This window comes from Pristis pectinata, chromosome 23, assembly GCF_009764475.1.
Source record: "Pristis pectinata isolate sPriPec2 chromosome 23, sPriPec2.1.pri, whole genome shotgun sequence".
Classification (NCBI taxonomy): Eukaryota; Metazoa; Chordata; class Chondrichthyes; order Rhinopristiformes; family Pristidae; genus Pristis; species Pristis pectinata.
The window spans coordinates 14,494,175-14,520,700 of record NC_067427.1 but is presented as its reverse complement, the minus strand read 5'-3'; the positions used below and the strand labels follow the sequence as shown (position 1 = coordinate 14,520,700).

Here is a 26,526-nt window from a genome sequence, read left to right as displayed (position 1 = left end):
TTCTTAAAAAAAGTTTTAGCAAATAATTACATTCAAAACTTATGCATAAGGAAAGCTTAGTTAACACCAGCAGATGTCAAGATTTATTCTTAAAGAAAAAAATACAGTTTTAGCAATAATTACAATTGAAACTTATGCATAAGGAAAGCTTAGAGAGTTAAAACCAGCAGATGATCCGATTCGAATCTCCCTCCACTGCACCCATTGGCAGAACGTTTCCTTGGTGACGCGTGGCGTGCGCGCAAACCCCTGGCGGGTCGCGCCGTCACCCGGTCAGTGGGAGCGCGGGCACGCCCTTCGCCCGGCGCACGCGCAGTGTGGGTTGAGCGGCGGCGACGGTTGGAGCGCGCGTGCACGAGTGCGCGCCGCTGCTCTGCACGTGCGCAGTGGGGGGCGCGGTTGAGGGGAGGGGAGCGCCGCGCCTCCAACGGCCGCGGCGGTGTCGCCTGTCAGTGCGAACGCGAGGGGGGACCGGAGGCGAGGTGGGCGGCCGAGAGCGCACACAAAGGACGCCTACAGCCAGCGTCGACGGCACCGGCTGAGCCACCATGACTCGCATTTTATGACACGGTCGGCTGGACCTTCCCGGGCACAGCCTGCCATTTTATTTTGTTTTATTTTTAAAAATAAACTCCCATTCATTGGAGTGTCACGTTATAGGCCGCGTCCTTAGGAAGCCGGTCATTGAGGTGAATTAATGCGGCGGTTCTGCTGAGCAACGGAGGAGGAGAAAAAATATACTGGATATTTATTTAATATTTGGGGGATTTCGCTCTTATTATTATTTTTATCTGTTTGGCGATGGTGGATGTGGATTTCGGCGGTGCATCTGGAGATGGCAGCGGTCGCAGCAGCAGGAAGATGCTGGAGCTGCCCGACTCTGACTGCGCTGAGGTTGTACCGCTGGAGCTGTACGATTCCTCCAGGGCTAAAATAGCCGCTAATCTGGCCTGGATCTTTTCCAAAGCATACGGAATAGGTAACACGAAATCTGCGCTTTTTTTTTGATGAATGCAATTATATCCATTTTAGGGGGAGCGCTTAAATAATTTTGTCCGATCAGAATTACTGTAGCAAGCGTTCATCACCTACCAATGATTTATTTATGTAGGAAGAGAAAGCAAGTTCGTGGGCTGTTAAGGTACGAATAATTAACATATTTGCTAATGTCTTTGTTCAAATTTGCCCCTGGAAGGCTAAAATAAATTATTAAATTGGAATGTCATCTTGGGCAAAAAAAATTGAAGCGCACTGTAAACGGTTCATTGCAAAGTAGCAGGAAGTATGAATGGATCTTTTTCAGATTTGTTCATTGCGACAGTAAAATTTGGGGATTAGTTTGGGAGCTTGTGGTATCCGTATGAATTGTGTTTAGATTTTTGATTGAAGAGAAACTTTTCATTTTTGAGTTCCTGAAACACGTATTTGTATTGTTTAGCTTTGACTAGAACTTAAAAATCTATTGTAGTGGAGTTCTGGTTCTGATTTCATCTTGAAAGGAAAATACTTTACAATTTGACTTTTAATTCGAAGGTAAGAAAAAACATTCCAAAACCACTCTCCGTGCCTCCTTTGATTTGGACATGAGGAATGTATGAAAAATGTGAAATATTTAGATGCTGTGAGACACTAGCCAGTAGGGAAAGTATAACTAACGTGATGACAACTGGTCTGATTTTCTCATTAGAGAACATGCATTCGTAACCCTTGTATTGATTTTATTTTTATGGAATTGAGGAATGAGGGTAGAAATCTAATGATCATGGATTTGCAAGCCGTAGATTGTTTGCACTATAGTTAATTACATAGAATTTGCATAATAAAAAAGGACATTTGCCAAACTGGCATGCTTACATTCCACAGAAATGTCCCTCCACCTGTCTTTATCCAACCCACCCAATGTATCCATCTGTTCATTTTTCTTTTGCACTTCTCCAGCTTCCCCATTTCTTTAATTGTGTCAATGTAATTCTCAAAGCTAGCATTTATATCATGCATTTAACATTAAGACTTCCCAAAATGCTGTCTGGCACATTTCAAACAAAATTTGATATTGGGCCAAGTGCAGCATTAGTTGGTCAGTGAGGTTGATTTTGATGAGTGTCTTCTGGGAAGGAAAAAAGGTAGAGCAGCAGAAATCTTTGGCATGGGGATAGGAGTTCCTGACCCTAGTTCTTAGGCTACTGAAGGGGTTCCGAACAGTAGTGGAGAAATCAAAATTGGAGGTGAGCAAGAGGCTAGAATTGGATGTCTGCAGAGATCTGAGGGTTGCAATATTGGAATAAGTTTACAAAGGGTGAGGTATGATCTTGGAACAATTTGAAAGCAGTGCATTTTAATATCAAGTTATTCCCCAGCTGGTGTACTTCAGTGAGAAGGTTTATGGGTGAATGTGTTTGATGTGAATTAAGATAAGACAATATAGTTTTAGATCAAATATTCCATGTGTTAGCAAGTTTTGTGGTCTATCTGCTCCTTGGGTTAAAAATTTCTTCTGAATTCTGTTGATTTATTGGTGTCAGTATTGATTTTGAGTTTTAGACTACACCTACCCTACTGGAGCACTTCATAATATAAAAACATTATCCCTCTACCAATGGAACATGGCTTCAGATAGTTTAAGTCTCTTGATAGTCTAGATACCTTGCTTTCTGGTATTACTTGCAAATTTTTTTTTGCACCTTCCTTAATGCCTCTATCATTTTTATTCTAACGGGTTGTGGTAGCATAGAGACTATATTACTGAGCTATTAATCAGAGGCCTAGTCAATTGATCTGGGGACATGAATTTAAATCCATTCATTTGACTAAATAAATTAAACGAAGAGCTCTTGCAACAACCTTATGACATTTGTTGTCCTTTAGGGAAGGATACATGCTGTCTTTGCCTTGACTGATCTCCATGTGACTTCAGATCCACAGCATTGGGGATGACCTTTTTTAAATGCTCTCAGCAAGCATATATATGATGCAAAAGTAGTTAACTAGTGATGGGCAATTACCAGTGATGCCCACATCTTAAGAATGATGTTTTATAAAAGAAATTGCATGATATGTGTATGCTCTAATCATCGTTGTATTTCAAGTTGAGCTTAACCTCTACTTTTGACTTCTCTTCCTCTTTAAATTAGCTTCATTGCTTTCCTTGCATTTTTTATGGGCTTGTTAATTGGTGGTGATGCTTTTCTTTCTTATGATAGAGGAGGTCTTTCAGCCCCTGAAGTCTGTGGCGGCTCATAGAACAATCCCATTCCCTCGTTAATTTTCACGTAAAAAAATGAATAGGTTTTAAAAAAATCTTCTATTAGTTTTCTGGATCTCTGAACAAAAAATGAAGTCATGATATTGACATTTTTCTCAATGAAAAGATCACTAGTAATTTTTAATGCTTGGAGTTATTTTGTTGCAACATGTTTTACTTGGAGAATTCCAGAATAGACTGACATATTTTGGGGAATACTTGGTGGTGATTGCCTTTGAAAGATCTGTGAAACAAACTTGGTGCAGGTGACTTGTATTTTAAGTTTAGCTCTCAAACAGTGTTAGTTCTTCTGATCACTGTGTAAAATGTGTATGAAAGGAGGAATTGCAGTATAAATAAAACCTGTTTTTAAGCTGGTGCCTCTTTTTATTAATTGCTATCAGATATATTAGAAATAGTTGTTTTGCTTTACTGGGTGTTTGGGATATGAAACAAGTTACCAACTATAATTTAAAATGTGTAGAAAATGGAATATAAGAAAATAAATATCACTGATTATGCTTGTCTTTTATTCCTTAATAGCGACCACACATCATGACTGAGAGAATAGTGATGATGCCACCATTTAATATTGCAACCTCAAGCTTAATTGTGTAACTGACACGAAAGATGGTAGCAACACTGGAGGGCTGCCGATATATGTATAGGCATCCCCTGTGTTGTGGGGGTGGGTGGGGTGGGGTTGTGTTCCTTGAAAATGGTCCACATCACAATTTTCCATAACACAAAGCTGTGTCATCTGCCCATGTGTCAAGGAATGTGAGTTGAAGAAAAAATGGTTTGCTTTTTTCATATAAATTACATGAGAGCAAATTTTATTTTGTGTATCAAAGTTTTGGGTAGTGATTTGTGAATTCTGAGAGGGTGAATTTCTGTTCCCCAAATGGCTGTAATGCAGGGTCTCCTATACTGTTTTTATGCACCTTCATTTGAGAATGATAAACCTGAACACAACTAATCTGCTGTAGTAGATCTCAATTTCTTGAAAAAATTAATGTGGTTCTTGGTTTCTTTGGAATCTGAGACTATAAACGTGACTCCAGTATGGTTTGATGCCTCCTTGGTGCCAGAGTCGAGGTTGTTAATGAATGGGTGCAGAGCATACAGAAGAGAGGTGGTGAAGATCCAGTTATGGTTCACATTGGTACAAAAGACATAGGTCAAAGAAGGATTGGATTCCAGATTTCAGGGAGCTAATAAATATATTTTAAAGTGGAAGCTAAAAGGATTGCTCCAGTGCTACATGTAACAAGTGCAGAAGTAGGAGGATAGAGCAAATGAATGTGTGGCTGGAAAGATGATGCAGGAGGAAGAGCTTCAGAGATTTGAGACTTAGAAGCTGTGTCTCAGTCAGATGGAGCCTGTACAAGTTAACTGGGTTACACCTGAACATGACCAGATCAGTATGATTGCAGATGCGTTTCTTGGCACTTTTGGGGATGGGGTTGGTGGGGGGAGTTAGCTGGGGAATGGAAACCTAAGAGGGAGTGAGGAGAGAGGGAAACAGCTGGAAGTGAAAGTTAGAAATGTAGTAATCAGAATAAATGGGCAGTACAAACAACAGCAAGCAACAATTGGGTTCACAGTATAGAAGAATGTTAAAAGGCACCATATCTAACTGCAAACTGCTTTCGCAATAAGGTAGATTAATTAATGACACAAGAAAAGAAGGTGGGGTAGTGCAGTTGTTAAGTGATGGTATTAGTATAATAGTTATAAATGTTATAATAGCTTGGTGGCTTCTGGGGGAAAAGTAATCATGACAAAATTTTGCGTTCATTTTGAAAGTAATATATTTCTGTTTGAAACTGGGGGTTTCAATCTAAATAAACTATTGTCAGGAGCAGGTTGACTGGTGGATTAAGAGGCAGTGGCTGGCATTTAAAGAAAAAATATCTCTGGAGCATCTGGATAACAAAGACACCGATGTGAGACTCCTCTATTTATTGACTACAGCTCTGCCTTCACTGCCATAGTTCCAAACAAACTCATCTCCAAACTCCTAGACCTAGGACTCAGCAACTTTGCAACTGAATTCTTGACCTTGTGGTTAATAGACTGCAATCAGTAAAGATAGGCAGCAATGCCTCCGCCACGATTATCACCAATACTGGTGCCCTGCAAGCCTGTGTCCTCAGCCCCATACTTTACTCCCATATGCTCAGGACTTTGTGGCCAGGTTCTGCTCTAACACCATCTGCAGGTTTGCAGATGACACCACCGTGGTGGGCTGAATCTCAAATGATGACAAGATAGAGTACAAAAAGGAGATAGAGAGCCTAGGGGCATGGTGTCAGGGCAACAACCTTTTCCTCAATGTCAACGAGCTGCTCATTGACTTAAGGAATCAGGGCAGAGCACACATCCTTGTCTGTGTCAATGGTGCTGAGGTGGAGATGGTTGAGAGCTTCAGGTTACTAGGTGTACATATCACCAATAGCTTGTCTTGGTCCAACCATGTAGACACCATGGCCAGGAAAGCACACCAGTGCCTCTACTTCCTCAAAGGGTAAGGAAATGTGGCATATTCCTATTGATCCTAACCAACTTCTATAGATGCACATAGAAAGCATCTTATCCAGATGCATCACAGCTTGGTATGGCAACTGCTCTGCCCAAACTGCTAGAAATTGTAGAGGGTTGTGGATACAGCTCAGTCCGTCACGTAAACCAGCCTCCCCTCCATGGACTGTCTATACTTCTCATTGCCTTGGAAAAGCAGCTAACATTATCAAAGACATCTCCGACCCTGGACATCCTCTCTTCTGTTCCCTTCCATACAAAAGCTTGAAAACTCACCATCAGGCTCAAGGACAGCTTCTATCCCGCTGTCATAAGACTATTGAACGGACCTCTTGTACAATAAAGATGAACTCTTGACCTCACAATCTACCTTATCATAGCCCTTGCACCTTATTTGTCTTCCTGCACTGCACTTTCTCTGTAACTGTAATGCTATATTCTGCCTTCTGTTATAACTTTTCCCTTGTACCATCTCGATGTACTTGTGTTCTGAAATGATCTGTGTGGATGGCATGCAAAATAAGGTTTTTCAGTGTATCTCAGTACGTGATAATAAACTAATTCCCTGCAACAAATGTACATTCATTTTAAGGCACAAAGATGCAACAGGAAAACTGCTTTACAGTGGATATTGTATGAGAGTGATGAGGATGTAAACTGCCTTCGAGGGGATATAAGCTGAGTAAGAGGACAATAACATGGCAGACTGGAAATATCATAAACATGGTTAAGAACATTAATCACATACTTAAGTATACCACTAGTGCTATAATCAATCTGACATTGTGCCTGAGTGCAGGCAGATAACAGGGTCAGTCCACTTTTAATACTTTTGATGACTGGGTCTCATTAATATTTGAGGTCCTCATTAATGTTCACGAGGCCATGAAAGAAGTAGGTAAAGATATGGATGGTCTGTGATGCTTGTTGCCCCAGTTCTCTTTCAAAGGAACACTTCTGATCTCTTGAGGGGTTTTCATGATTGATTTTCCTCCTCTTGTGTCTTGCCTACCTCTGTCCATTTTCTAGTCTTAAAACACCCCCCAGAGATTTGTCAAGCCCATAGAAACTTTGCGTTAGCAGTCTTGCCAATATCTTTTTTTTCCCCCTCTGAAATATTTTCACACTATCTGGGAGAATGGATAACAGAGAATCTATGTAATTTATAGGAGCTTGTGTGACCCATCACGTTCATGCTGGCTATAAAGGAACAGTTCAGTGTGTTTCATTTTCGTTCTTTTGTTTTGTAACTGGTAGGTTACAACACTCCAAATGCATATTATTACTAGCAGTGTAAAGTTAAAGACCGAGCCACCATTAACCCAATAAAATATACTGTGTGCAAGATTTCATTTCCAGTTATACACCATATCTTTGTTACATTCATTAAATGCTATCTTTATCTTATAAACCAGATCATATTGTTATCAACCATTCCTTGAAAAAGACTGCACATTGACTATATCTATGATCCTCATGATTTAATACATCTCTATAAGATTATCCTTCATTCTCCTACTCTCTAGTGAACAACGTCCCAACCTGCTCAACCAATCTCCTGCTTACCACCTAAACTATGGATAATATACGGTAGCCCATTAAATTATCAACAGAAACATTATTTGGATGGGAGGAAACCTGAGCATCTAGGCAATCCCACCGTCACAGAGAGAATGTGCAAACTCCACATAGACAGCACTGGATCCAATTGGGTCACTAGAGCTGTGAGTCAATAGCACTGTGTGCTGTGCCACTGTGCCAGCAATGTAATACAATAATTCTGAAACAATCTCTGGCATGTTGTGTAATATCCAATATGGTGCATGATCCATAAGTGTTTTTTTAAGTTCCACTGGTATATACTGAAGGATTGCACCAAAAGAGAAAATGTTCCAATCAGAGATTATCCACTCCAACTGATTGCCATCTCACCAAGTGGACCAGTATTACCATGGTGATGCTTCTGCAAATATGTTGTGTTGATTTCCATTCTTTGCAGCTGACTGAAAGTACATATTGTTCTAGTCCTTCCCTTTTCAGTACTGCACAGCAAAAATAAAATCTAGAAAACCCGAAACAGCTCTGCCATTGGGGAATACATCACAATACTTTAACACCTTGTATTACAAAGGAGTTGCATGCCTATAACACTGTTATACAGAACTCTATTATAGAAGACAATTATATAAAGACAAAAATATTTGTTACCAGGATGTGGGGAAATGATTTGTAGTAGGGGTGGGGAGTGGGAAGATGGCTCTAGAACCAATTTCACTAAAATGATTTTTCATTATATGGGACTTTGTAATATGAGGGATACTGATACTTTTAAATGTGACAATTTCTGCCTCAGCCATTCCAAGAGAAAGTTGGTTCCAAATTATTGGCATTTTTTTTGGGTGAAATTTTGTCTTCAATTCCCCTCTGCTCTTTCTTCATTTACTTTAAATCTACATCTGGTGATTATTGATCTTTCTATTGAAGGGAGTAATTCTTTCCTGTCTGCCTTCAGGTCCCTTATTATTTTATGCATCTTAATTAAATGTCAGCTTTGTTCCAAAGAAAACAACCCTATTTTATCTAACCTTTCTTCATAGCTAAAATTCTCTAGTCTTGATAACAATCTTGTACATTTCTAGTTTGAACTGTAATTCCTGTAATAGGGTAACTAAACAATACAATCTAGCTATGGGCATAACCTCTTGTGTGCCAAGTGTGTATTTCACTTTATTTTGATTTACTTAATAGCTCCAACCTTTGAACTTTACCATTAAATTTGTAATTTTAACTTTGAATTAAATGTGTAGACTAAGTAAAAAAGAAACAATTTGTCTATTGACTCTAAATTATTGCATGGTGCCATTTTTGTGTATCAATGCCTTTGGTCAAAGTCTCTGCCATCAACTACTCGTGCATTTTTTTGGGTAAGGCAATCAGCAGAGAGAAACGGGCATTTAGGAAATAAATTTTATAAAAATAACAAAAAATAGAAACAGGAATAAATTGTTACAACCCTCACACCTACTGTTCAATAATAATAGCCTTTTGAAATTCATTTTTTGGGATGGGCGTCATTATAAGGCCAGCATGTATTGCCCATCAGTGATTCACCTCGAGAAGATGATGTTGAGCCACTATCTTGAACTGCTGCAGTCCTTCTGATGAATTATTTCCTCAGTACTGTTGGGGAAGGAGTTCCAGGACTTAGACTCAGTGACGGTGAAGGAACAGCAATATGTTTTCCAGCTGGTGTGATCTGTTTCTTGGAGACAAATGTACAGATGGTGGTGTTTTGAAGCCTTTTTCCTTCTTGGTAGAAGTCCTGGGTTTGGCAGGTGCTGTTGGAGTAGCCTGGCCAATTAACTGCACTGCATTGTTATAGATGGTACACACTGCAGTGTGGCACTGATAGTTTAGGGTGGTGGATGAAGTACAAATCAAATGGGCTGCTTTATCCTGCATGGTATCAAGCTTTTTGAAAGTTGCTGAAGCTGTACTTAGAGTAACATGGAGAGTATTCCCTCAAACTCCTGATTTGTGGTTTGTATATGGTAGAAAATCATTGAGGTGTCAGGAGATGAGTCACTTCTGATTTCCTGTATTTATGTGGTAGGTATAGTTTAACTTTTGGTCGGTGGTGACTCTCAGGATGTTAGAGATGAAGGACTCAGTGATGGTAGTGTTATTGAATGTTAAGGAGGCGTGTTAACATTACCAGTGATGCCCAGATCCTGAAAATGAATTTAAGAAAAAAAGCAGGAACTATTATTGAATGGAAGAGCAGACATTAGACTGTTCCTTATTGGAGATGGTTGTTGCTCAGCATTTTTGTTACTCAAGGGTTTTTTGGCACTTAGCAGTCCATGCCTGAATGTTGTCTTGGTCTTGTGTATAGGCATGGGCTGCTTCATCTGCTGAGGAGTTATACGTGGAACTGAATATTGTACAATCATCAGTTAACAACCACTCTCCGATGGAAGGAACATAATTCATGGAGTTGCTGAAGATGGTTGAGCTCAGAGCACTGCCTTGAGGGACTCCTGCAGTGATATACTGGGGCAGGGAGAATTGACCTGACAATCACAACCATCTTGCTTTGTGCAAGATATGACTCCAAATATTGAAGGGGCATCTCCCGAATGTCCATTGAATTGTGTTTGACCAGGGCCCCTTGATGCTGCACTCTACCAAATGCTGACAATGTTCACAGTTGCTACTCTTTCCTTGCCTCTAAATTCAGCTCTGGTCTATGTTTGGACCAGGAGTATGATGAAGTTTGGACCAGGAGTATGATGAAGTCTGGAGCTGAGTGGTGTTGATGAAACATAAACTTGGCACCGGTGAGCGCTGTGATGACACCTTCCTACCTTCCTCTCTTTAATGATTAAAAGGGTGGTAATTAGCTGGATTGGATAGATCCTGCTTTTTGTGAACAGAGCATACCTGTGTAATTTTGTGCATTGTCAGGTAGATGCCAGTGTTGTAATTGTACTGAAACAGTTTGGCTAGAGGTCTGGCTAGTTCTGGAGCACTGGTTTTCAGGATGATTGCTGGATGTTTTCTAGTCCCTTAGCCTTTGTATCTAGCACTCATTTGTTTCTTGATGTCACATGGAGTGAACTGAGTTGACTGTTGACTGCCTTCTTTGATTGTGGATTTTGGAAGGAAGCTGAGGTGGATCATCCACTTGCCCCATCTGGCTGAACATGCTTGCAATTGCTTCAGCCTTGTCTTTGCACTCATGTACTGGTCTGCATGATTATAAATGATGGGAATGTTCCTGGAGCCACCTTTTGTTGGCTGTTTAATTGCGCACCACCATTCATGACTAGATGAGGCAGGTCTGTAGGGTTTTGATTTGATCCTTTGGTTATGGAATCTTATCTCTGTGTTTTGGCAACTTATTTTATTGTTCAGCATGCTTGTCGTCTTCTGTTGCAAAATCACACAGTTAGCACTTAGTTTTTAGGTGCTCTTCGTCCTGCTCCAAGCATGCTCTTCTTGCACCTATTGAACCAGGCTGGACCTCCTTGTTTGATTGTAACAGTAGTGTGGAAGAAATGCTGGGGAGACATAACAATTGTGTACGTCTTTGTTGTTGCTCATGGTCACCTTCATGGATGTCCAGTTTTCTCCTGCCACATCTGTTCTGAGTCTCCCATGTAGCACAGTTTGTAATGACACAACACTTCTACTATTGGACAGATGCATCTGCTACAGGTAAATTGGTGGGGATGAGGTGAAGTAGGTTTATCCTTCATGTTGGTTCACTTGTTCCTTGTTGCAGACCTAATTTGGCAGCTGGGTTCTTGAGGACTTGGCCAGCTCAATTAGTGCTGATGCTACCAAGCCACTTGTTGATGGAAATTTATGTTCCTCACCCTGAGCATATTTTGTGCCTTTGCTACCTTCAAGTATTGTTCAATTTGGAGGAGCATTGATACATCAGCTGAGAGAGGGTAGTAGATGGCAATCAATAGGTAGTAGTCAGAAGGAGATTTCCTTAAGACATTATGGGGTCTGGAGTAAATGTATCCTTTTCTGCCAGTGATCTATCTTCTTGATAGGACTGGATGTATCCAGAGGTTGTGATGGAATTGTCTTCTGTAAGTATGACAAGATGTTGCTTGACTAGAGAGTGGGACAACTTCCCCAATTCTGATATCAGTCCCCAGATGTTTGTGAGGAGGACTTTGCTCCCAGCTCAGTCAATCTTGCAATGATGTGTCTGAATTCAGTGTCTAGGTTGCTGCAGTTTTATTCTTTTAAAGTAGTGATCATGGTACATCTCAAGTGGTGTAAAAAGCCAGTGAGAGTGACATTTAAGAGTCAACTGCAACTAACTAGTGGTCTGATGTCAAGTGAATCATGAGTAAACCCAATGACTTTAAGTTCCAGGTTACTTGAATGTAAATTCAACTGTTGCCATGGGACATCTTAATTCTGGTCACTGGACTGTTAGTCATACAGTATGGAAACAGACAGTTTGACTCACCGTGTCCATGCTGACCAGTGCGCACCTATCCGTATTAATTCTATCTTTCAGCACTTGGTCCCTTTCCATGTCTAGGCGGTTCAAGTGCTCATTGAGACGCTTCTTAAATGATGTCAGTGATTCAGCTTCCACCACTTTCTCAGGAAATGCACTCTCTGCGTGAGAAAGGTCCTTCACAGATCCCCTCTAAATCTCTTACCCCTTACCCTAACTCTGTGTCCTCTAGTTTTATTCACTTCTGATGTGGGGAAAATTTTCCTGCAGTTTACCCTACCTATACCCCTTATAATCTTGTATACCTTATTCATGTCTGCTCTTGAACTCCTCCACTCCAGGGAAAACAGACCTAGCCTCTCCAGTCTCTCTTGATAACTGAAATGCTCCATGCCAGGCAAACTGGTGAATCTCCTCTGTACCCTCTCCAGCACTATCACATCCTTCCTATAGTACGGTGACCAGAACTGCACTCTAGTCCAGACTGAGGTATGACCAATGTTTTATAATGTTAGAGCATAACCTCCTTGCTCTTTGTACTCAGTGCCCTGACTAATGAAGGCCAATAACCCATATGCCGCCTTAACCATGTTATCCACCTGCACTGCCACCTTCAAGGATCTTTGGACTTGTACACCAAGGTCTCTCTGTTCCTCAATTCTCTGTCTTGGCCTTATTAGTACTCCCAAATGTACCTCTCATTTATCTGGATTAAACTCAGCTCATTTCACTAACGCATTGTTATCACCCTGTAGCCTAAAACTACCTTCCACACACTCAAAAACTCCTCCAAACTTTGTGCCATCTGCAAACTTGCTAATCATGCCTCTTGTATCCACATCCAAATGATTCATGTATATTGCCAACAGCAAGGGTCCCAGCTCCGATCCATTTGGAACACCACTTGTCACAGGCATCCAATCACAAAATAAAACAACAACCCTCTGTCATCATGTTTTGTCTCCTATTGCCAAATCAATTTTGGATCCAATTTCCCAACTTGCCCTGGATCCTATGGGCCCTATCCTTTTGGACCAGTCTCCATGTGGGACCTTGTCAGAGGCCTTACTGAAGTCCATGTAAGCCACATCTACTATACTACACTCATCAGTACACATTATTACCTCAAAAAATTCAGGCAGATTGGTCAGAAAAGATCTGTCTTTGACAGAGCCTGTTGGCTATCTCTGACATGTCTCTGCATTCCCAAATGGTCATTAGTCCTGGATCACTGGTAACTTGATTACTGCACTGCCACTGTACGTGCCCCCTCGGCTTCCCCAACCCATATCCTTTGATTCCATTAGCATCTGAAAATCTCCCTCAGCCTTGAGTATCATCAGTGATGGAGCATTCGGAAATGGAGAATTCTAAAAATTAACAACCTTCTGCATTATGAAATTTGATCTCTGTTCTGTCCTAAGTGGACCTTGCATCCTGCCTGTTATGTGAAGCAACCTCTTGAAACCAGCTCTGGTGCTTCTCAAAATTGTGGCTATTTCAATGAGATGACTGCTTATTCTTCTAAACTCAAGTGATTTTGGGTCAGTATCTCCTCTGTGGACAAGAACTTCTATACAAAAAGAGCTCAGCAGGCAACCCTGTAAAGTGTAAACATGCTTAAAATTGTTGAAGCTTATTACTTTATTTGCATATAATTATATTTTAATATGTGTATGTATTAATTTGGAAAGCTAATGTTACCAGTGTTCTGGTAACACCAGGAAATGAAGAACTAATTTTAGCAGTTAATTCTAGAACAATAACTTCATGTTGGAAGACTTATTTATATGTGAACACAAGAACTGTAACTTACTGCCTTTAAGACTTGTATTGTTAAATATTATTATGCCACATTATTGTGAATCAGCTTTTATTCTGTGCATATTTTTGGGATGTGGCATTGGCACTTGCTACCTTGTATTCTGTTGTGAACCTTTAAACCTTTATTTACAGCATGGTAACAGGCCCTTCCGGCCCAATGAGTCCGCACTGCCCATTTAAACCCATGTTAACCTACCTGTATGTCTTTGGAATGTGGGAGGAAACCGGAGCACCCGGAGGAAACCCACGCAGACACGGGGAGAACGTACAAACTCCTTACAGACAGCGACGGGAATTGAACCCCAATCGCTGGCTCTGTAATAGCGTCACACTAACCGCTACACTACCGTGCTGCCCTAAGTCGTGCCACTTTAAGTTGTTTTAGTTTGCTTGGAAATACTTTGTAACGAAATGAGTGTAAGATTCGTAATCAATGTGTAATTTTTTTGTCATGTATATGGGTTTTTACTGAAAGAGTGTTGAAAATATTCTTGGAAGTTTCCCTGTGAAAATAACATTGGTATCAAAATTACAACTGCTCGTATATTGTGTAAATTTCAATAAAAAAAAAGCAAATTAAATAATACAATTCTACAAAACTGCTCATTTTAGTTTTATGCAGTGTATTAAGTTGCAATAGGATATATGTTCCATTTGTATTCCTTCATAAAATTGCTACCACTTTAGATGTGCCTGTATGGAATGGTGGTTTCGTGGAGTGTAGGTGTTCCCAAAAGACAGTGGATAAAATAGAAGCAAGGTTGTCTAAACTGCTTTGCATGTGTCTGAAAGGCCATTTTCAGACCAATATTAGTCACTTTTAAATGAAACTTTCAGCTTTTCATGTAGAATGACACAGTCTGTTTTGATGTTCTAATTTGTGTTTAATTGGCCAGGTTGCGCGTAGTGATTAAACAGCAATAATCAGTAGCATTAATTTAGTGCCACACATGTTACAACATCTACTTTATTAACTGAAACGAAGAGTTAATAATCTATCCTGTTTTTAAATATTGATACATCTTTGCTTGAGTTACTAATTCTGGTAGTGAATTATAGAATTTTGAACTGTTTATATTTTTCCATTTAAGTTTTCTTTCACTCTGATGCATATGTAAAATATTTATGTCCCCTCATTGTTGATCTTCCACAACTGGAAACTATTTCTGGTTACTCTGATTGCTTCAAAAATCAATTATTATCGTCAGGTCATCCAGTCTGCTATGAAGAAAAATGGACCAATTTTTAAAATTTTGCCTTGTGCTAAGTTGTATCCTTTTGAATCTGTGTAGTACTAATTATATTGATTTTAACATTCTAACTATAAGCTGGAGCTCTAACATAGAGCTCCCAACTATAGTTTTGTTAAGATTTTGGATAAATTCACCATTGCATGGTAAATTCTATTTATATCTCAGTACATAGGTTATGTTATGGCTTTTTCTTCATCATTATTATTATCATCATCATCAACTACAACTTGTAATTGTTATACACTGGTGTCTTTAACTGTAGTGAAGCATCCCAAGGTCTTCACAGGCATTAGCAAAAATGAAATTTGATACTAGGCAGGGAAATATGGCATGTTGACCAATAGCCTCTTCACGGGCAACTTTGAAAAGGCATTCTTAAGGAAGAAGAGGCGGAGAGATTTAGATTAATTTAAATGCCTGGAGAAATTGACAGACTTGCTCATTCCCTACAGAAATCCTTAAGATTTCACATTACCCGGCTTACCATCATGCAAATTATTACTTGTATTAATATGTACCAATTTGCATTAATTGCATTCCATCTGTCAATTTTTTAAACCCATTTTACCAATTTATCAGTTTACTCTTGTAATGTCACCTTAATCCTGAGAATCTCTTCCCCTCCTTTTGTAGTTTTCCTTTGCCAAATTAGGTGCCACTCCTTCTTATCCCACAGGCATATCACTGGTATGCACAATGAATAGGATCAGTCTCAGAATGAAACTGAACATTTTAAATGCTTCTGAGAAAATATCACTTAATTTCTATTCCGTGATTCATCTCATACATATTTGAATCCAGTTTACTACCCTTCTGGTTCTGTCTCCCTTAAACAACTCTTTTTTAAAAGAATTATGTTGTATAATTGAAAATCAACAAATGACGCATGCAGGAAATCTGAAATAAAACAGTGGAAACATTGGGTCAGTCAGCATCTGTGAAAAGAGAAACAGAGTTGATGTTCTTCATCTGCTACTTAGAATGGTAAAAATGCCCATCAGATAAGGCAGAGTATATGGAGAAAGAAAAACTTAGTTAATATTATAGGTGGTTAACCTTGTTAGCAGAACTCACCTAACCAATCTGCTGGGCATTTCCAGCATTCTCCTTTTGGTTTTATGTTTTGTCAACAACTCTGACTTCCATTTCACAGCTTTAATATGTTCCTTTGTTTTTCTCCTCTCTAACTTTCCTCATTTCATCAAGACTTTAAGCATTGGGGATCACCTGGGCAATTTTGGCATCACCCAATCAGAGAGATCCTTTTTATTCTATCCACCCCTCCTCCCATCCTTTCTGCAACTTAAAGTTAACTTGTTTTTTCATTTTATAAATGTGCAATAAATGTTTCTCGCATTTATACTGTGATGTGTAAAATAAACAATTGAAGCTGCAAACAGCCTATTAAATAGAATTAAAGTGATGTAGAGAAAAATAACAGCAATTATTTCTTGTTTACTGTTTTAGTGCTGAAACAAAATTACTTGTGACTTGAAAGACTGCTTTGAAAATGACCAAAAATAAAAGCATGGTCTTGTATGACTCTTTATAATGATGTGTGTATTTCCATAAAAGATTCAGTTTACTATGTAATTACCATTGAGCCAAAATAGAATAAAGTATATCCTTGGGTACCACCTCCTTTGGAAGCTTCCAGAATAAATTGGAATGTTTTAAAGCTGTGAGGAAAGCTGACCAGTTGTTAAATTTAACTTGATAATTAAGTAATAAGAATGTAGATGTATAAAACTTGTGACATGCTGGTAGGATTTATTCAGTAGCACTATTTTTAATCTTTAATATAATTATAAATCCAAATAAAAGCATCTTAATAAGTAAAATACTTGTATCTCTAGTTTGTGTAATGTTAAAATATTTTTTAAACGAAGGCTATTTCCTTTGTGCAAAATAACATTGTTATAGTAAGTCTTAATAAAATTATGTATTTTAATTTCCCTTTTGTTTCCATTTAGTTTCCAAGTTCAAAATACCAAGGTGTAAATGTTTCTCTTTGAGAGTTGTTGCCCAAACCAAATTATACATTTGAAATGCCACTTTAGTTGCATGTATATGAAGGAAATGAATTTTGTAAATATGAGTTTTGGTTGGCACAGACATTGTGCTGTACTGTTCTATGTAAGAACTTTGGTTTAAGCGCACAATAGGTTAATGAAGCAAATACGATTGTGTGTTGCTAAATTAATCAAATTTGCCAAGTTCTGTAAAAAGAGAAAATAAATCCTAATCCATTACACCTGCATGTGAAAGAGGTTTCCTGAATTTATTTTGTAACCTCGTACAGAGTATCGTGGAAAAAAAATCCAAAATTGTAGCTCCCTCCTCAGTACTGCTGTTGGTAAAGACTTTCCCAAACAAAGCCATGTTCTATTTTGCTAGGAATATTATTGCCTCCCTATGATCCAGGAATAAAAATGCACAACATCCTGGGGACATGGTAATGCTTATGGTACATCTGAAACTGCAGATTTGAGGAGGCACGTTGCACAGCTAGAGGAGCTGCTGCCTTACAGTGCTTGAGACCTGGGTTTAAAGCTGACTTCTGTCTGCGTGGAGTTTGCATGTTTTCCTTGTAACTGTTTGGATTTCCCCCCAGTACTCCAGTTTTCTCCCACATCCAAAAGATGTGCAGTTTGTTGGGTTAATTGTAAATTGCCCCTAGTGTGTAGGTGAGTGATAGAATCTGGGAGGAGTTGATGAGAATGTGGGGATAATACAAAAATGGTGTGGCGACTCACCGTCTAGTCGGGCGAACCGGCTCGGCAGTCGGGTCGCGCGGCGTCGGAGCGACGAGGCCCAAGATGGCGGCGGGCCTCGTCTTTCCGAGCGACGGGGAGAACCCGCGCGCGGGAAAGTCCTGATGACGTAGGACTTACGTCATTGCCGGTTTTTTTGGGCGGGAGTTTTTCTCCCTTAAAGGGCCCGCACAAGGCGGGAAAATAAACCAGTTCTGTTTGGCAATCCTCCGAGTAGAGTCTTGTTTTATTCCGCGGTAGCAACCACTACAATGGGATTAATGTAGGTTTAGTTTAAATGGGCAGTTGATGGTCGGTGTGGACTTGAAGGGCTGTCTCTCTCTGACTCTCCAGTATAATGAGACATGTTAAATTGAGGCTGTATGATATCTGCATTCAGATGGAACATAGGAGAAGTTAAATGATGGAAAAATGATGCTTTCCATTAGTGAAATCTGTTTTTGATCATTAAGATTTGAAAGCAATGTTTTAAAAGTTAATTCCTACCAATTCAGAGATAATAGTTGCAATTAGCATTAATTGGCATTAAAAATACCTTCCAGGAAAATTTATCTTTGTGCCATTAAATAGATTGGAGGACCTTTGTGTTCAACATTTTTCAGCCTCAATCCATCCCCAATATTTTCATAACAGCACATACAAATTTCAAACTGGAAACAGTTTATCATTTGCTCTATCCATGAGTAAATTTAATAACATTTACTCACTCACCATGCTCTGATGTTTCCTCAACCATTCTTCATTCATTTATTCAGTCGTAACTCTTTCCTTCAACTGCTTTTTGTTCTTGACAAGGTAGCATTTAATGGCCGTCCCTAGGGTGATGTAGTGTAGGGCTCTGGTTGTATGTTGGCTAAACCAGGTTAACTGGTTACCTTTCTGTGGAGCATTAGTGACTTGTATGGGTTTTTAGCACAAAAATGCAGTTTTAAGCCATTTTCTTTTGGTCACCAGTTACCAAAAACCTCCCTCAATCAGCTTTTAACTTGCTAGTAATTATTAGTTAGTTTCTGGTACATCCACTAGTATTGCCACATCTTTTGTATCTGCTACTCACAGGCTATTCTAGTTTATGCTACAAGGTTGATTTTCAATGCCATTTTCATAGCAACATCACCATGGGCATTAAATATGACCACTCAGAACTGTTGGTATGGTTAAACAGATACATTAAAGAAGTACTATTGGAATTACTTTGCTTTGACTTCTGCTTATTTGCCTTTCCAAAGAGAATGCAAGTTTGCTACAGGCAAATTTATAGTTGTGATGATTTGGGCCACATGAAAGTGAAACTTGCCAGACCAGTTATCTTTTCCTACTCATTTTCATAAACTTAATACCAAAAATCACATGGGGCACTAAAATTAATATTATGAGAGGAATTAGATGGGGTTCTTTAGTTGCTAATAAAACTGTTGGTTTGTAGAATTGCAAAAATAATTTAAAATTAATGCATAGCTCATTTAGTTGCCTTGTTTTACAAAAATACATCAGGAGTCAACAGAGTTAGTGTAAATCAAAAATTACAAAGAGAAAATCTATCTCTGGACATTGTGTGAAGTAATTTGAATACATGGACATTCCTTGGGGGGTTGTGCTAATTTGTCCACTTCTGTCTGTTTTGGGCATTACCTTTACTTGTCATTGTGATTTTTTTAACATTTTTTGTTTGCTCAGGAGCCCATTTTAATGAATGCAAGAAAGTAATGAATGTATTTCATTAAGGTTGACTTGAGACACTTGGAAATTTTGCAATTTCAATGGCCTTTCATTTGAACAGCCTTAGTGTCTAGTCACACAAGTGAGACCTGATTTATCTCTGAGCTTCAAGAGTTGTGAGATGAATGAATTCAGCTTGAGGGTGTGAAAGGTTGTTGGAAAAAAGGAAAAAGATGCCAGTTATAGTGTGGTGTCAAGGGGACGGTATTAGTCTTGCGGATGATGAGGTTAACAGTTTTGTTTTTATGAATGATTATAATGAAAGGTTAATGAAGCATACTGGTGCTTACCTAAATTGAATAATGAGCTCCTGCCTGAGATGCATTGGACATCCCAGTAAGAAAAAAACAAACTGTAGAGGTAGAAATTTAGTTTGAAATTTTCAGATTCTTTATTACTTGATCTGCCAATAATAATAATAATGTCAGCAGACCAAGTAATAAAGAATCTGAAAATTTCAAATTAAATTTCCTTTTAATTCAGAGGGATAGTGTGTGTGTGTGTATATATAGATATATATATTTATTTATATAAAAAAAAAACCAGGAGTAATGGTAAACCTATTATCAACCATGGCAAGATTACAGTTAGGATATTTGTTTTTTTTTCAGATGTAATCTTAGTATAAGATTTATAATCTTAATATAAACAGAAAGCATTTTGTTTGCAGAATGAGTAGTAATAATATGGAATTTTTCCAAAAAGTCCTTGAATCAGTTGATATGCTTTTCCTAATTCTGATGAAATGGTAATTCTGTTTTTCCCTTCACACATAATACTTCTCAGTATTTACTACATTTTCTGTTTTCTTATTGGATTTCCAGCAGACTGCCTTGCCGTTTGAATGGTGCTCTTATTAATTGTCTAGAATTCTGGTCACAAGTATTGTTTGCTTGAGCTTGAGTTCGCTTTGAATATTTCAAATCCTCCTCTATCTCTTAATCAATGTTCTGTCCTTGCATGTTTCAAGAACCATACTTTGTATGCATGTTCCTGGTAGAATTAATGTACTTGTTCTGTCCGAGGCTACCTGTGTCCTTCCAATATAGTACCTAAATTAATGCCTTACTTTTGCATTCTGCAACTGAGATGCTCTTTCAGGACATTCTTAACATTTAGCATTATTTTTGACGATTGACCATTATATTTTCCTCCTTGACCTTTCACTATTTTAATACAAAGTTAATACATATTATATTTGCTTTCATGATCTTTACACCACTTTTTGTTTCTTTAACCAATAATGTTAAAACAGTATGACACATTGGGAACTTTAAATAAACATAAGTGGGAATGTCAAGGTGTGGTTAAGGCTTTCAAAGAGTAGAAACTGATCTGAAAGGTTGGAAGAATTGGTCTACCTTTGGAATAGTGTATAATTTTGGGCATCCTATCGAAGAAAAGATACAAAGATATTGAAGAAGGTCCATTGTATTATGAAAAACAGACCAGAAAAATTGAGGGGATTTAATTTAAACTAGGAAGATTAAGAGAACACCTCATATGTGCAGTATGGTCATACTTTTTTTTTGCCCCAGCGATTGATAAGTAATGACAAATTTTAAATAATCATAAGAATTAAATCATAAAATAGTAGGAGATTTTTTGAAATTATGGCAGAATGCTCTTCCAGGAACCTTTATTGAAATAAAAATCATAATTTTAATATTCCCCTTTTAAAAATAATTTATAAGGAGCATACAAATTTAAATTGCAGTATACTACTCATAATTAAAGTGTGAGCAGTATAATTTTTATCTGCATGAATATTTCATCTGAGATGCTAGTCTACCATATTTTTACCAGAATACGATGATGCTGGAGGAACTCAGCAGACCAGGCAACATCCGTGGATAAAAGCAAGCGTGTTTTTCATCTAGATTCCAGCATCTGCAGACCTTTATTTCCCTGAGTTAGCAGGTAGTGGGTTCAGGTTCCGCTCCAGAGACTTGAGCAGAAAAATCTAGGCTGATCATTCAGTGTAGTATTGAGTGAGTACTGCACTGTCAGAGGTGCAGTATTGTCGTAGTGGTTAGCATAACGCTATTACAGCACCAGTGACCTGGGTTCAATTCCACTGCCTGTAAGGAGTTTGTACGTTCTCCCCATGTCTGTGTGGGTTTCCTCTGGGTGCTCTGGTTTCCTCCCACATTCCAAAGATGTATGGGTTAGGAGGTTGTGGATGTGCTATATTGGCACCAGAAGCGTGGTGAGACTTGCGGGCTGCCCCCAGAACACTGCGTAAAAGGTATATTTCACTGTGTGTTTCCATATACATGTGACTAATAAAGATATCTTATTTTACTGCATTTGGATAAAGTATTAAACCCTAGCCTTTTCTGGCTTCTCAGGTGAATATAAACAGTCCCATGCAGTATTCCAAAGGGCGGGGGAATCATTCCTTGTGTCCTTGTCAAAATGTGTTATTTTTATTTACTTTTACATGGGGAGAAGCTTGAATCAGAGGCGTTATGGAATTTTTCAAATGAGGAAGTTTATTAGTGACTGCACAATGATGTACAGTATGCACTTTCTTTTTATGGTTGGGAGGTTAATTGGCCACTGAAAATTACCTCTAGTGTAGGTGGATGAAAGGAGAATAGCAAAACTAAATAAGATTAATGCCAAAAATGGGCATATTTAGAAATACAATTTTGATAACTTGTTTGCAGTGCCCAGCAAAACCCTTGGAGGCTTAGACAATAAAAAATAGTCAAACATGCTTTAGAAATGTAAATTTTATTTAAAAAATCAAATATAAACTGCAGATGCTGGAAATCTGAAACAAAATAGAAAATCCTGGAAGTCATCAATAGTTTAGGCAGTTTCTGTGGAAAGAGAAGCAGAGTTAATTTTTGAAATCAAAAATACTTTATGATAATCCTCCATCTGACAATGAAGTAAATTGTATAATTTCAGAATTGAGCAAGATTGAAAAATTTAGATGTCATCAAAATAGAAGTTATAGGTTGAAATTTTATTTTGCACCATATCCTTTACTGCTTTCTGCTAGCAATGGTTAATTCTGCTAAATTATGGTCTCATGTGCCAGTATGGTTTCTAAAATTGACCCAAATGGGCATTCTTTAAATACAAGTTGAGATGGATGTTATTGGCAGATTGGTAAATCAAGCAGTGTAACTCAGAGCTTTACTGTTTTATGTCCACACATCTGTTTCTAGGTGTGGGTGGCATATTGGCCTTCAATGAATGGCCACATCAGTTTAGATTGTTAAACTCAACAAGTTTGTTTCGATCTCCCCAGGTTAATGAGGGAGTTGCATTTCCAAACAAAAATTTGTTAAGAGGGACATAGCTTTCCATTCTTTCCAATGAGAAAGAAATCTGTTTGGTAATGATAAAATTTTTAGTAAGCTGAAGCTTAAAAAAACAGATCAAAATGCTTACTTTATTGAAATAAAACATTACCTTTAGAAGGCAAAGAGAGGACACAAGCAAAGTTGCTGCAAAAGAAGATGGTGTGAGATTGGACAGACAGTCTATGTTTTCGGTGGTGGTGGAGGAGGCAGAGACAGGCAGTTGAATTGGGTGATGAGGCATGACGATGTTACAGGTACAGGTACAGCTACAGGTTCAATGTGGATAAATTTGACAGTGCAAGGAGTGTGTCAGGAGGGTCTCATAATTTCACTGCTTTTCTTCATACAACTCCTGGTACCAGTGAATGCTGTGCTGAAAGCCAAGGGCAACCTTTTGTGCTACATTCCATTGCGCCTGTCCAATAATTCTTACGTGATTGTAACAACGGTTTTTGAGTTTCCTAAAATAGCTTGTTTTTAGAAAGAATGTCATCAGTTACTTCTCAAAATAGCCAATTGTTAAAAAGATTTTTTCGAAGTAGGAGACAAATAATTGTTATTACTGTTTTCCAATGATATCGGGCATTCTTTCTGAGATTTCACAAGATCACAAGACAAAGGAGCAGAAGTAGGCCATTTGGCCCATCAAGTCTGCTCCATGAGCTAAACTAAACTATTCCTATCTAGCCCCAATTTCTGGCCTTTTCCCCATATCTCTTGATACCTTGACTAATTAGATACCTATCAATCCCCTTCTTAAACACCCCCAATGATTGGGCCTCCACAGCTGTATGTGGCAAAGAATTCCATAAATCCATGACCCTCTGGCTAAAGAAATTTCTCCTAATTTCTGCTTAAACGGGTACCCCATAAATCTAAGACTGTGCCCTCTAGTCCTGGACTCGCCCACCAAGACTAGCCACATCTACTCTGTCCAGTCCTTTCAACATTCGAAATGTTTCTATGAGGTCCTCTCTCATTCTTCTGTACTCCAGCAAGTACAGTCCAAGAGCCGACAAACAGTCATCATATGTAAGCCCTTTCATTCTGGGAATCATCCTCGTAAATCTTCTCTGAACCCTCTCCAACATCAGTACATCCTTCCTAAGGTAAGGGGCCCAAAATTGCACACAGTATTCCAAATGAGGTCTCACTAGTGCCCCATAGAGCCTCATCAACACTTCCTTACTTTTATATGTTATATCTCTCGAAATGAATGCCAATTTAGCATTTGCTTTTCTTTACCACTGATCCAACCTGGTGGTTAACCTTTAGGGTATCCTGTACGAGGACCCCTAAGTCCTTTTGCACTTCTGTACTTTGAATTTTCTCCCCATCTAGATGATAATCTGTTTGTTTATTTCTTCTACCAAAGTGTACAACCACACATTTCTCAACATTGAATCTCATCTGCCATTTCTTTGCCCATGCTCCTAAACTATCTAAGTCTCTCTGTAACCTTCCTGTTTCTTCAATACTCCCTACTCCTCCACCTATCTTGGTGTCATCTGTAAACTTAGCCACAAAACCATTTACTCCATAATCTAAATCATCGATGTACAATGTAAAAAGAAGCGGCCCCAACACCGACCCTTGCGGAACACCACTGGTAACTGGCAGCCAACCAGAACAGGATCCCTTTATTTTGATTTTGATGAGCCATATAGTGTGAGGGTTGAATTGATGTTTTTCAGCAAAGTTATTAACCCACAATATTTTGGCGACTGACACTTCAATACTGTGTGTTAACTTTATCTGGATCAATAATCCCCTTCAAGTCTGGTCCTTAGTAACATGAAATAAAATTAATATTTAGCTTTTTGAAGTTACCAAGATTTCAATTGTCTACACACTGTTTATGCATGACCAAGATTTGAATTTTATTTTGATTTGATGCAAATTTCATGATTGTAAGTCTTATAAATTCTGCATAAACACTCATTACAGGTGACCCCCGCTTTAGTCAATTCCCGCCACTGTCTGCAAGGAGTTTGTACATTCTCCCCGTCTCTGCATGGGTTTCCTCCGGGTGCTCCAGTTTCCTCCCACATCCCAAAGATGTATGGGTTAGGAAGTTGTGGACATGCTATATTGGCGCCGGAAGCGTGGCGACACTTGCGGGCTGCCCCTAGAACATTCTACGCAAAAGGTGCATTTCACTGTGTGTTTTGATGTACATGTGACTAATAAAGAAATCTTATTTGAGTTATGGAAATTCACTCTTACAAAATTCACAAATCACTTCCCAAAAATTTGAGGTGCAGAATAAAATTCGTTCTCACAGAATTTATGTTGGGGGGGATATAAATACAAAATTTATTTTTTTCAACTCGTGTTTCTTGACACATGCACATATACGCGGCTTCGAGTTGTGGAAAATTGCACATGGCCCGTTTTCTAGGACCACAACCCTCCTGTAATGTAGGACCACTTGAATTTCTTCATCAGGTCACTCCTTTTCTGCTTTAATGGGAAAAGCCCCAAGCTGCTTCATAATTGTAACCTTCATCTATGAATCTATCCTGGACTTACTTTTCCAATCCTTTCTTGAATGGAATCTAAAGCAAGGTTTAATGTTTTCCAGCTAAATACTAATTATGTACTTGTATCAGTTCAACATCACACCTTCCTTCTATATTCAGTTTCTCAAGATATAAAACCAAAGATTTCTTTGTACCTTGTATAGCTCTTATCCACTTGCTTTGTCACCAACATACAGAATTACATTACAATATAATCTTTTATAGATATATTTGGTCTTCAAATTCATTTAGCTTTCAATTTTCAATATGATGGAAGTTTTCCACAGCTAGAAACAGACTTTTCTGCAAGTGATATTTTTCAAGTTCTGCATAATGAAAAATTGCAAGATGCTTCCTATTTTTGCTGTTGACCTTAACCAACTTATTTTGTTGTTAAGAACTGAGTCAAAGACAAATGATTAATTTTGCTGGAGCAGATAGGGGGAAGCTCTAACCATTGACAGTTGAAGACGCAGATTGTCCTCTGTCTTCAACTGCTCGGGTGACATTTGTTGCTAATTGGTAAAAGAATTCGAGGGAAGTTGAGAATTTCATTATCACAGAGCTTTTAACATGCTAGCAAAAGCAAGATGGGTTGAACAGTCATATATATTGCATATTTCTAGAACCTAGAATTGCTTTTGAATCTGACTTCTGCTCTTTATATTGGTTAGAGGCAAGAATAATGATGTTTATGCTAAATCCACTTATATTCTTGGTGTTATGCTTGCGGTGGTACAGTTGTGTGTGAACCATTCATCTGCACTTTAAAATGTGCATGAATTCATATTGTCTGTATTATATTACAATTATCTTTTGAAGAACTGTATATAAATGGGTAAGAGCAATTTAGAGATCACGGAATAAATGATATTATGTGCCACTTGAGCTGAATGAGCTGTTTTTCTGCTAACAAAGTTCTTATAATAATTATAAGGATAAAGTATAACAGACATATTTTCATACTTGTAAGAGGGCAATAAGAGGAGCAAGAAAAATAAAATATTGAAATGAATTTCAAAATTCAAGAGAAGCACAAAATGAGTGTACTCTATAACTGGGACTTACTTTCAGTATTTGAAAGGCTACATATTACTTTCTCCAGATATAGCCTAGCAGCTTTTGTGTCAGCTGTGCCTCAGATGGTAATAATCTTACCTGTAGATCAGAAGATTGTTGGTTGAAATTCCTCTCTAGAGATGAAGTGCAAAAGTCTAGACTGACACTTTATCCGGTGATGAGGAGTTGCTGCACTGTTGGTGATGCCATCTTTTGGGTGTGATGTTAAATGTCAGGTGGATGTTGAAAATCCTGTCTTGCTTTTTCTTTGAAGAGCAGGA

The 26,526-nt window shown here is 38.5% G+C and overlaps 1 protein-coding gene across 4 annotated transcripts in view; it reads left to right on the top strand.

The window, feature by feature from the left end:
* The first annotated feature begins 334 nt into the window (after positions 1-334).
* The window catches only part of camsap1b (calmodulin regulated spectrin-associated protein 1b), an 89,741-nt gene continuing 63,549 nt past the window's right edge, over positions 335-26,526 (top strand). For 3 of the 4 annotated variants that reach the window (XM_052036741.1, XM_052036739.1, XM_052036738.1), the window contains exon 1: positions 420-979. In XM_052036741.1, coding sequence (XP_051892701.1) covers positions 802-979 — 178 coding nt within the window. In that variant the 5' untranslated portion in view covers positions 420-801. Of the gene's footprint in view, positions 980-26,526 lie in introns of all 4 variants that reach the window. The other variant, XM_052036740.1, reaches the window with a different exon arrangement.